Here is a 12,829-nt window from a genome sequence, read left to right on the forward strand (position 1 = left end):
TCCCCCACATCCCTCTCTCCCCTCATCCCTCTCTCCCCCACATCCCTCACTCCCCCCACATCCCTCTCCCCCCACATCCCTCTCTCCCCTCATCCCTCTCTCCCCCACATCCCTCACTCCCCCCACATCCCTCTCTCCCCTCATCCCTCTCTCCCCCTCATCCCTCTCTCCCCCCACATCCCTCTCTCCCCTCATCCCTCTCTCCCCCTCATCCCTCTCTCCCCCCACATCCCTCTCCCCCTCATCCCTCTCTCCCCCTCATCCCTCTCTCCCCCCTCATCCCTCTCTCCCCCCACATCCCTCTCTCCCCCTCATCCCTCTCTCCCCCTCATCCCTCTCTCCCCTCATCCCTCTCTCCCCCACATCCCTCACTCCCCCCACATCCCTCTCTCCCCTCATCCCTCTCTCCCCCCACATCCCTCTCTCCCCTCATCCCTCTCTCCCCCTCATCCCTCTCTCCCCCCACATCCCTCTCCCCCTCATCCCTCTCTCCCCCTCATCCCTCTCTCCCCCCTCATCCCTCTCTCCCCCCACATCCCTCTCTCCCCCTCATCCCTCTCTCCCCCCGCATCCCTCTCTCCCCCACATCCCTTTCTCCCCCACATCCCTCTCTCCCCTCATCCCTCTCTCCCCCTCATCCCTCTCTCCCCCTCATCCCTCTCTCCCCTCATCCCTCTCTCCCCCTCATCCCTCTCTCCCCCCACATCCCTCTCTCCCCCCACATCCCTCTCTCCCCCCCTCATCCCTCTCTCCCCTCATCCCTCTCTCCCCCCACATCCCTCTCTCCCCCCACATCCCTCTCTCCCCCCACATCCCTCTCTCCCCCCTCATCCCTCTCTCCCCTCATCCCTCTCTCCCCCCACATCCCTCTCTCCCCACATCCCTCTCTCCCCCCACATCCCTCTCTCCCCCCACATCCCTCTCTCCCCTCATCCCTCTCTCCCCCATATCCCTCTCTCCCCCTCATCCCTCTCTCCCCTCATCCCTCTCTCCCCCCACATCCCTCTCTCCCCCTCATCCCTCTCTCCCCTCATCCCTCTCTCCCCCTCATCCCTCTCTCCCCCCACATCCCTCTCTCCCCCCACATCCCTCTCTCCCCCCCTCATCCCTCTCTCCCCCCTCATCCCTCTCTCACCGCTCTTCCTCAGGTAATGAACGTTGAAGCCAATGTTTCGGTGTCTGTGGCCCGGAACCCAGCTCAGGTTGACAGAGGTTTCCCCCACAATCGCGTTGATGGAGTTCGGCGGCACTGAACAGAATGAAAGGAGCAGGGGTGAGTGAGCTGTAGAGACGCCAGTCAGTCCATTAATGTCCATTATTGTCCATTATTAGCCTAGCATCTCTTAAAGCACACGTCAGATACCCCCAGATGTGCCAAAATAACCACACTGAACATTGGTCTGTTCATCCAGCCGAGTGAAGAGCAGATTTACCTCCGTCAAGCAAGGTGGAGGCGTTAACTTTGGCCTCGCCCCCTTTCCCTGCCTGAGTGAAGGCCTTCAGGCTGAAGAAGTAGTGGCTCTGTGAGTCCAAGTTATCCAGCTTGATGTTTGTTGCACTGGGGTCATCGATGGTCACCACCTGCACTGTGCTGGGACCATCGCCTACAGCTAATTTAAAAAAATAATAATTAGCATAATTTAATTACTCAAATAACATTACATCACTGTACACCTACTGCATTTAGTGAAGCTATGAGCGAAGGGTTTCCAATAAAGTGGCCAGTGAGTGGAAGCACAAGATAGGTGTTTCAAATAAAGTGGCCAGTGAGTGGAAGCACAAGATAGGTGTTTCAAATAAAGTGGCCAGGGAGGGAAGCACAAGGTAAGTGTTTCTAATAAAGTGGCCATTGAGTGAAAGCACAAGGTAGGTGTTTCTAATAAAGTGGCCAGTGAGTGGAAGCACAAGAGTAGGTGTTTCTAATAAAGTGGCCAGTGAGGAAGCACAAGAGTAGGGGTTTCTAATAAAGTGGCCAGTGAGGAAGCACAAGGTAAGTGTTTCTAATAAAGTGGCCAGTGAGTGGAAGCACATCTGTGGTATTGTGCAGGTGCTCACCTTGCTCTTGGTACTGTAAAATGTAACCTTTAAGGACTCCGTTGGTTTTGTGTGGAGGTCTCCAGTGGAGTGTGAGCTCATTCTCTGATGGACTCTCACACCTGAGGAATGAAGGTGGGCCGGGGACTGAAACCGAGAGGAACAGGTGGTCAGAAAGATCAGGTATCAGACATCACTGAACACCTCGCCGTCAGGGTCTCTCTCGTCTGTCCTGTACGTTGTCCCTGTGTTTACACCCCCCAACAGTTTCCTCTGCTGTCTCCCGCCCATCTACTAGTATGTGAAGTCTGTAGCTCCGCTCTCATCCTCATCTCCAGGTGTCCCCGTTCATTGCTGCTCCCGCTACTCATGTCATGGACTTTGATAATAGAGAATACTGCCATTACTTACACCCTGCCTCCATGCCTACAGCACACCATACGGTTGGAAGAGAGGGTGTGATGATTTAGGAATGCAGTTAGCACCATGCTAATTGGTGTACATACAGTAAGCTTTCATTATTTGTTAGCCACATCAGCCTCATAGCCAGCATGTCTTGGCTGGTCAACTACATTTAGGGTAAGGGCAGGAGGGACTCCCTGAATCATGCCTTGAGGACATCAATGTAAAAAAAGCATTCCTATTGGTCCATTGAAAAAGCACAAAAATGGAGATACAGGGTTTTTGTGTGACAGCAGCGATAATGAATGTATCTTGAAATCAATGACAGACAGTTGTTGGCATCAGCTGCTGATTTGTGTGTCTCACCTCCTTCAGGTGTGCTGAAATGAGCAGGATCAGAGTGAGGCCCCTCCCCTTTGCTGTTGAAGGCGGTGATTGACAGCTGGTAGTCAGAGTAGAACTCCAATCCGCTCACAATCTCCTCCTCCTTCTTGTCTCCATGAACCTCGATCATTCTAGTCCTCTCCTCTCCCTCCCAGTCCAGAACTGTGGCCAGCGATCTCTTGCGTTTGCTATGGTGTTCATGGCTACTATGTAGACCAAGCCTCTTCAGGTAGATCTGCACACACACACACACACACACACACACACACACACACACACACACACACACACACACAGTGAGAGGATGCACAACTGACCACTCTTCCAACCGTACTTTATGTTTATTTGGGTTTATTCTAATGTTATATAGAGTTAATTACAGGTAGACACTCTCACTGACCACTGACTTTATGTTTATTAGGGTTTATTCTAATGTTATATAGAGTTAATTACAGGTAGACACTCTCACTGACCACTGACTTTATGTTTATCTGGGTTTATTCTAATGTTATATAGAGTTAATTACAGGTAGACACTCTCACTGACCACTGACTTTATGTTTATTAGGGTTTATTCTAATGTTATATAGAGTTAATTACAGGTAGACGCTCTCACTGACCACTGACTTTATGTTTATTCTAATGTTATATAGAGTTAATTACAGGTAGACACTCACACTGCTGAGATGTAAACAGAACTGTAAGTTAGAGAGTAAAGTGACGTACCTTGTAGCCTAGCAGGTGTCCACGTACAGACTCTCTGTCGACTCCAGTCCACGTGACGGACACAGCTGTGCTGTTGTACCTGGTCACTTTCACTCCAGTAGGGGGCTTCATGGGTACTACGATGGGGGTGAGGGGTAAAACACAGGAGGAGACAGCATGTGGCAGAGGGTAAATACAGCTGCTTAGCTAATGTGAGAGGGTACTGTAGTATTGTTTAATGGAACGTACAGTCTTCTCCTGAATGGCCGAGTTTAGGACTTGGGCTGGGGCCATGTCCCAGGTCATTGACTGCCTGCACCTTGATCTCAAAGGCGCTGAAGGTATCGGTCCCGTTTACAGTGAAGGGTGGGTGGGACACGTAATGCTCATTCCATTTAGGCCCCTGTCCGGCCGCCTGACGCCATGACACCTTATATTTATAGCCAGGCCCATTGAAGTGCTTCCGCTCCACCTCCTGAAACAGACGGAAAACTGCAGATCAGAGACGAAGCTGGAATCATGTTCTTCGTGTGTTATCATTCTGTATGGACAAATATTTTGGGACACCTGCTCCTTTATTGATTCTTCTGAAATCAAAGGCATGAAAGTTCATTCAGCGCGTGAGGTTAAATGATCTCCACCCCACTTCACCCCCAACTTCCAACTCATCCCAATCAAAAGTACTGGATGGAGCTCCTCCTCCACCATCATTCCAGAGAACACAGTTCTTCCACTGCTCCACAGCTCCTCAATGCTGGGGGGCTTTATACCCCTCTAGCCCACGCCTGGCATTATTAGGCAGCATGGAGCCAATAGGGTCATGATGTTGATCTGCTCCAGAGAGTCCTATTCTATTGGCAGTACTTCTTCCCTACAGGGACTAGACAAGCTGTGTGTGTGCATTTGCACATCTGTGTCAGCAATGGATGCAGCTTACAGTAGCTGAATGCATTCATTAGAAGGGGTGTCCACAAACATTTGACATGTAGGGTAGCTGAAGAATGTGATGTTTTGAGTGTGTGTGTTTTCTCTCTGTTTTACCTCCCATGTGATGACCATGCTGTCCGGGTCAGTGGACACACTCCTCACATTCTTAGGGTTCTTATCGGGTTCTGTGCACATAGAGACATGAAAGAAAATGCATGATGACTCCAGCAGGACTCTTTTACACTCCTGTCATACCATTCATGCCATAGCTGGAGGTGGTGGAGGTCGTTATGGTAACCTACTTGCTGGAGGTGTGATGTATACTTGTTATGGTAAAGTACTTGCTGCAGGTGTGGTGTGTGGTTGCTATGGCAATGTACTTGCTGCAGGAGTGCTGTGTGGTTGCTATGGTAACATACTTGCTGGTAAAGGTGCACATATTTGTGAAATTTGTCCTCCGCATTTAACCACACACTCACACACTAATGATCTAGGGGCAGTGAGCACACACACACACCCAGAGCGGTGGGCAGCCAACTTCAGCGCGCGGGGAGCAGAGAGGGTGAAGGGCCTTGTTCAAGGGCCCAACAGTGGCAGCTTGCCGAGCCCGGGAATCGAACCCACAACCCTGTTATCGATATCCCGGTGCTCTAACCGCTGAGCCACCACTGCCCCACAAACTGCTGCAGGTGTGGTGTGTGGTTGCTATGGTAACGTACTTGCTGGAGCTGTGGTGTGTGGTTTCAATGGTAACGTACTTGCTGCAGGAGTGGTGTATGGTTGCTGTGGTAATGTACTTGCTGCATGTGCGACATATAGTTGCAATGGCAACGTACTTCCTGCAGGGGCAATGCATGCTTGTTATAGTAAGGTACTTGCTGGAGGTGTGGTGTGTGGTTGCTATGGTAACGTACTTGCTGTAGGTGTGGTGTGTGGTTGTCATGGTAACATATTTGCTGCAGGAGTGGTGTGTAAATGCTATGGTAACGTTCTTGCTGCAGGTGTGGTGTGTGGTTGCTATGGTAACATACCTGCTGCAGAAGTGGTGTGTGGTTGCTATGGTAATGTACTTGCCACAGGTGTGGTGTGAGGTTGCTATGGTAACATACTTGTTCCAGGTGTGCTGTGTGGTTGCTATGGTAACATACTTGCTGCAGGTGTGCTGTGTGGTTGCTATGGTAACATACTTGCTGCAGGTGTGGTGTGTGGGTGCTATGGTAACATACATGCTCCAGGTGTGCTGTGTGGTTGCTATGGTAACATACTTGCTGCAGGAGTGGTGTGTGGGTGCTATGGTAACATACTTGCTCCAGGTGTGCTGTGTGGTTCCTATGGTAACATACTTGCTCCAGGTGTGCTGTGTGGTTGCTATGGTAACATACTTGCTGCAGGAGTGATGTGTTGGTGCTGTGGTAACATACATGCTCCAGGTGTGCTGTGTGGTTCCTATGGTAACATACTTGCTCCAGGTGTGGTGTGTGGGTGCTATGGTAACATACTTGCTCCAGGTGTGCTGTGTGGTTCCTATGGTAACATACTTGCTCCAGGTGTGCTGTGTGGTTGCTATGGTAACATACTTGCTGCAGGAGTGGTGTGTGGGTGCTATGGTAACATACATGCTCCAGGTGTGCTGTGTGGTTCCTATGGTAACATACTTGCTCCAGGTGTGCTGTGTGGTTCCTATGGTAACATACTTGCTCCAGGTGTGCTGTGTGGTTGCTATGGTCACGTACTTGCTGCAGGTGTGGTGTGTGGTTCCTATGGTAACATACTTGCTCCAGGTGTGCTGTGTGGTTCCTATGGTAACATACTTGCTCCAGGTGTGGTGTGTGGTTCCTATGGTAACATACTTGCTCCAGGTGTGCTGTGTGGTTGCTATGGTCACGTACTTGCTGCAGGTGTGGTGTATGATTCCGATGGCAGGCTGAAGTCACTCCTGCCGATCTTGTTGACAGCGGTCACTCTGAAGTTGTAGGTGCAGAAGGGCAGCAGGGGGATCTCCAGGTGGTTTAGCTCTGCTGAGACTCGCTTCACTTCACTCATGCTGTGCATTTCCTCTCTCACCTCGATCATGTACTCTGCAGGACCACAGAGACGCAGGGTTAGCTGAACTGAACTGTGGATTACTGTGTGAATCTACTTCAGTGTGTATAATTACCAGAAACAGGGCTGTTGTTCTCGCTCCCGGGGATCCAGGAGAGAGTCACACTGCGGCTGCTCTGCTCAGAGAGCTGGAGAGAGTGAGGAGCGCCCGGCTTATCTACAGGAACATCGAGGGGAGAGAAAAAGCAGTCAAACACACACACTCATTCAAACACACACGCTCACTCAAACACACACACTCACTCAAACACACACACTCATTCAAACACACACACTCACTCAAACACACACACTCATTCAAACACACACACTCATTCAAACACACACACTCACTCAAACACACACACTCATTCAAACACACACACTCACTCAAACACACACACTCATTCAAACACACACTCATTCAAACACACACACTCATTCAAACACACACACTCATTCAAACACACACACTCACTCAAACACACACACTCATTCAAACACACACACTCACTCAAACACACACACTCATTCAAACACACACACTCATTCAAACACACACTCTCATTCAAACACACACACTCACTCAAACACACACACTCATTCAAACACACACTCATTCAAACACACACACTCATTCAAACACACACACTCATTCAAACACACACTCTCATTCAAACACACACACTCATTCAAACACACACACTCATTCAAACACACACACTCACTCAAACACACACACTCATTCAAACACACACACTCATTCAAACACACACACTCACTCAAACACACACACTCATTCAAACACACACTCACTCAAACACACACACTCATTCAAACACACACACTCATTCAAACACACACTCTCATTCAAACACACACACTCACTCAAACACACACACTCATTCAAACACACACTCATTCAAACACACACACTCATTCAAACACACACACTCATTCAAACACACACACTCACTCAAACACACACACTCATTCAAACACACACACTCATTCAAACACACACTCATTCAAACACACACACTCATTCAAACACACACACTCACTCAAACACACACACTCATTCAAACACACACTCTCATTCAAACACACACACTCACTCAAACACACACACTCATTCAAACACACACACTCATTCAAACACACACACTCACTCAAACACACACTCTCATTCAAACACACACTCATTCAAACACACACACTCATTCAAACACACACTCTCATTCAAACACACACTCTCATTCAAACACACACACTCATTCAAACACACACACTTATTCAAACACACACTCATTCAAACACACACACTCATTCAAACACACACTCTCATTCAAACACACACACTCATTCAAACACACACTCTCATTCAAACACACACTCTCATTCAAACACACACACTTATTCAAACACACACTCATTCAAACACACTCTTATTTAAATACACACACATATTCAAACACACACTCATTCAAACACACTCTTATTTAAATACACATATTTCTACTAAAAAGATTTGGGGAAAGAAGTTACCTAGTGAGTCACTCCCTTATTTCCTTATTGATTCACTCACTCATTCTCTAGCTGATCCAAACACTCACTCACTAATTGATTCATACACTCATTTTCTAATCACTCACACATGCTTTAATTGATTGATTCATTCACATTCTAAATGATACATCTAAATGAAACAATAATTCTCCAGCTGATTCATTCATTCATTCTCAAATTGCTTCACACACTCATTCTTTAATTGAATCACTTACACTCTCTAAATGATTCACTTGTGCATTCTGCAATTTTTTCACTCAGTCACTCAAACTGATTCACTTACTGATTCTTAAAGCTTTTTTTAACTCATTCACTCACTCATTCCTAAATTCACTCACTCACTCCCTCACTCCCTTATTCATTCACTCGTCCAGTCAGTCAGTCACTCATTCTTCAACTCCCTCACTCCCTCACTCACCAACCACAATGATGGATCCTGAGGCTTTGTCCGCGTCCAGTTTGGTCATGACCTCACAGCTGTACTGTCCAGCGTCCTTCTGCTGGACATCCGTTATTTTGAGGGAGGCGTTCTCAAACACTGTGTACCTGCCAATCACAGACCAATCAGATTGTTACACTCTGGACCGAGAGGGTCTCTCTCTCTCTTACTGCCCTCTCACTGAAGTCCTGGACATTACTTTAATAAATACAGGCAGTGTGTTCACATGAATGACACAGTATGAGTCAGAGGTGTGGTGTGCTGGCTTTAAACACAGTAAATGAGACGTCCATCAGTTCATCGACTATTGTAAAAAAAATAGGATGTCACATGATGTATCATATTTGATATATATTTGAATTTAGAGACCTCTGCTACATCAGTGTGATCATTCAACACTTTATTCCCTTAAGATGTAATACTGTGTATAAATGAAATATAAGACATTTAAAATAAAGTAAATAAATAATAATTAAAAATCAGATACATGTTCTCTGCCCCTTAGTGGATCATCTATGCACTGCATGCACCAGAAAAAATACATACAGATTTCTAAGGATGGCCTCAGCACTCGGCCCTGACCCCGCTCTGTAACTTTACGTGGTCTGACAGACACTCGGTGGCTGAGCTGCTCTCTGTGAGCTGTTCCTCCTAAACTCTTCCACTGTTCAATAATAACACCACTCACAGCTGATGGAGGAAGATCTAGGAGGGAGGAGATTTCACCAGCTGACTTGTTGTTGTTGGTGCAGCGGTGTCTCCTATTACATACAGAACCACGCTGGAGTTCAGTGAGCTCTTCAGAACCTCCTGTTCTTTCCTGTTCTTTTAGAGGGTGGATTTTATATACATGTGGCAGGGGGACTGAACAAGACACCTGGATTCCGTCATTAAGAGGAGTGTCCCAATACTTTTGTCAATTTTGTGTATAATGAAAAACTTTTAAAAAATAAGTGTTTACTTGTCATCTTGGGCTGATGTCATGATCTTCTGGCCGTCTTTCCTCCACAGGATGGTGGGGTCCCGGAGCTCAAGGTCCACCTGGTACTCACACTGCAACACTGCAGACTGCCCGCGGAGAACATGAAGGTCCTGCGGAGGGTTTATGATCTGAGTTCGGTCTGGAGAGAGGGAAAGAATGAAAATGAGGTCCACATCAGTTAACAGAATCTACTGCTTCAATGCCAGTGCTCCTTTCACTAATGAGGACAACTGGTGCATCTCCATGCATCTCCCCACTTACTCATCACCACTAGCATGGCAGTAATGGACAGGTTGGAGTTTTTCACTGAGCAGAAGTAGGACCCTGCATCCTCTCGGCTGACGTTGATGATCAGTAACGAGCCGTTGGTCAGCTGGGACGTTTTAGGATTGGACAGAACTGGCTCTGCAAATTCACTTTCCCTGAAAACAAAACCATTGTCCAGTTTATTTAATACCTGTCCCAATACTTTTGTCCATTTAGTGTATATGAAAAACAAATCAATCATCACACAAACATAGATTTTGTGCATGTTTCTATTTACCATTCTTCCAAATTACAATACAATCCCTGGCCACTTTATTAGAAACACCCTACCAAGTGCTGAAATACATTCTGTAAGTGCAGCAGCAGAGTAAAGCTACAGGGAGGGGTTTCTAATAATTTGGCCGGAAAGTGTAAATGATGTAAAAGCATAAATGATGTGGTGTTAAAGTTAATGATGTCCTTCTCTCACCAGCTGATCTTGGGTTGTGGAGAACCAAAGGTCCTGCAGTTAAGGAGAGCAGACTTCCCTTCTGTCAGGTTGTACACCAGCATGTCCTCAGTCAGAACCTGGGCAGAGAGCTCTGAGACAGAGAGGGAGTGAATGAGACAGAAAGGAAAGAAGAAAAAAGGGTGTACTTTGAACAGTGTGGACAGTGTAAACAGCGTGGACAGTGTGGACAGTGTTTACGTTGTGCTGTGGACAGTGTAAACAGTGTAAACAGTGTAAACAGTGTTTATGCTGTGCTGTGGACAGTGTAAACAGTGTGGACAGTGTGGACAGTGTGGACAGTGTTGACAGTATAAACAGTGTGGACAGTGTTTACGTTGTGCTGTGGACAGTGTAGACAGTGTGGACAGTGTTGACAGTGTTGACAGTATAAACAGTGTGGACAGTGTTTACGTTGTGCTGTGGACAGTGTAGACAGTGTGGACAGTGTGGACAGTGTAAACAGTGAGGACAGTGTTGACAGTGTTGACAGTATAAACAGTGTGGACAGTGTTTACGTTGTGCTGTGGACAGTGTAGACAGTGTGGACAGTGTTTATGTTGTGCTGTGGACAGTGTAGACAGTGTAAACAGTGTGGACAGTGTTTACATTGTGCTGTGGACAGTGTAGACAGTGTGGACAGTGTGGACAGTGTTTATGTTGTGCTGTGGACAGTGTGGACAGTGTAAACAGTGTGGACAGTGTGGACAGTGTTGACAGTATAAACAGTGTGGACAGTGTTTACGTTGTGCTGTGGACAGTGTAGACAGTGTGGACAGTGTGGACAGTGTAAACAGTGTGGACAGTATAGACAATGGGGACAGTGTGGACAGTTTTTACATTGTGTTTTACTCAAAATGGGAGGTGTGCTATGGACAGTGTATTGGTCAGTCCTTTTATACTGTAGATGGTGTACTCGGGATAGTGTGGACAGTGTGCTGAGGACAGGGTGGGCGTTGTGGACAGCTGTGGTTACTGTAGACAATGTGGACAGTGTGGACATGGTGGAAGGTGTACTGTGGATATTGTGGACAGTATGGACAGTGTGGACAGGGTGGACAGTGTGGACTGACCAATGATGTGGATGTAGGCGTTGATCAGGGAGGTTCCGTGATGATTGGAGGCTTCACACTGATACACTGCAGTGTCATCGTACTGAACATCACTTAGAATCAGAGTACCACCAGAAATACGCCTCCTCTGCTCTCTGTCCGTCTCTGCAACACACACACACACACACACAAACACACACACACACACACACACACACACACACACACACACACACACATATTTTATTGGTCAGTCCTTTTCTATGGAGATTATACAGATGTGTGTGAACACCTAGGTCAGCAAAGGGTGCACTATAATGCACCTAAAGCTGTCCGGATACTTTTGGACATGTGTTAGTGTGCTTAGTGGAATGGTTAGTACATCCAGCTGCTAAGGCTACTGTACACCTGTGTGTGTGTGTGTGCGTGTGTGTGTGTGGGTGTGTGTGGGTGTGTACCTGATATGGGGACACCGTTGATTTTCCAGGTGATGTTGGGGGTGGGGATGCCCTCAGCTAGGCAGTCCAGTCGCACTGTCTCTCCTAGAGCGTACATCTGGTTCTGAGGCTGTTTGGTCCAGTACGGAGCCGCTGCAGAGAGAAAACACACACACACACACACACACACACGTCATCTCTGATTAACACCTGGAGACCAGCAGGAGAAGAACGCTGATGAGAGAAGAGGCGAGTGAGGAGGCTGCGGCTCTACACCACCTTCAGGACTATTGTTTTAATCAATACATCAGTCCCCCTTCATCTTCACTCAGGACATGTAAACAAATGTAGCCCAGGACTGAAAATACCCAGGACATCAAACAATATTTAATCAATGAAGGAAATGAACAAATGAAAACCTTTAAAAAGAAAACAATCAAGATAATAGAAAAATAAGAATGAATAATCTGATGATTAAGATAAATTAAGATTTAATTAGTAAGAGAAAAAATAAATAAAGCAAATTCCAACAAATCACACAAATAAAAGTAGAATTAGGAGATAGAAATTATGAAAAGTACGATTTTAAATCAAACAACAAAACAATACACTTCTAATCAAAAGAAAAAAGAAAACAAGATCAAAAAAGAAACTAAAATGAAGCTAAATGAATGGAAATAATGTGTTAATATTAAAATGAATGTTAGCTGATTGACTGAATCAGGGCTCAGAGATCAATCAGGTAATTTCGTGCTTTTACTGAACTGCTCCTTTAACTGGTTTTATCTGCTGAAATTGTCTTTACACTATACTACACATGACGACAATGTCATTAGACATAGAAACAACCAGAAGGAATTAAATCATCATTTAATATGTGACATATATAAGATATATGATATATATAGATATAAGATATAAGATAGATATAAAGATACTATATCATTGCTGTCATGTAAAAACCTCATATCTCCGTTTTTGTTGTTGTTGACATTTTGACATCATTGAGGAATCTGCCATCTGATATGTATACCCAATATTATTAGAAGCCCCTAATGATCCT

At 46.3% G+C, this 12,829-nt stretch overlaps 1 protein-coding gene across 8 annotated transcripts in view; it reads right to left on the reverse strand.

The window, feature by feature from the left end:
• Nucleotides 1-12,829, reverse strand: part of l1camb (L1 cell adhesion molecule, paralog b) — a 71,822-nt gene that overhangs the window by 10,695 nt on the left and 48,298 nt on the right. For all 8 annotated transcript variants that reach the window (XM_072696042.1, XM_072696041.1, XM_072696047.1 and 5 more), the window contains 15 exons: nucleotides 11,788-11,919; nucleotides 11,351-11,494; nucleotides 10,260-10,371; nucleotides 9,785-9,945; nucleotides 9,503-9,662; nucleotides 8,521-8,648; nucleotides 6,610-6,711; nucleotides 6,341-6,529; nucleotides 4,566-4,636; nucleotides 3,774-3,999; nucleotides 3,546-3,661; nucleotides 2,803-3,055; nucleotides 2,056-2,181; nucleotides 1,434-1,610; nucleotides 1,136-1,249 (listed from right to left, as the gene is read on the reverse strand). In XM_072696042.1, the coding sequence (XP_072552143.1) occupies nucleotides 1,136-1,249; nucleotides 1,434-1,610; nucleotides 2,056-2,181; nucleotides 2,803-3,055; nucleotides 3,546-3,661; nucleotides 3,774-3,999; nucleotides 4,566-4,636; nucleotides 6,341-6,529; nucleotides 6,610-6,711; nucleotides 8,521-8,648; nucleotides 9,503-9,662; nucleotides 9,785-9,945; nucleotides 10,260-10,371; nucleotides 11,351-11,494; nucleotides 11,788-11,919 (2,211 nt within the window). The remainder of the gene's footprint in view (nucleotides 1-1,135; nucleotides 1,250-1,433; nucleotides 1,611-2,055; nucleotides 2,182-2,802; nucleotides 3,056-3,545; nucleotides 3,662-3,773; nucleotides 4,000-4,565; nucleotides 4,637-6,340; nucleotides 6,530-6,609; nucleotides 6,712-8,520; nucleotides 8,649-9,502; nucleotides 9,663-9,784; nucleotides 9,946-10,259; nucleotides 10,372-11,350; nucleotides 11,495-11,787; nucleotides 11,920-12,829) is intronic.

Source organism: Salminus brasiliensis, chromosome 14 (assembly GCF_030463535.1).
Source record: "Salminus brasiliensis chromosome 14, fSalBra1.hap2, whole genome shotgun sequence".
In the NCBI taxonomy this organism is placed as follows: Eukaryota; Metazoa; Chordata; class Actinopteri; order Characiformes; family Bryconidae; genus Salminus; species Salminus brasiliensis.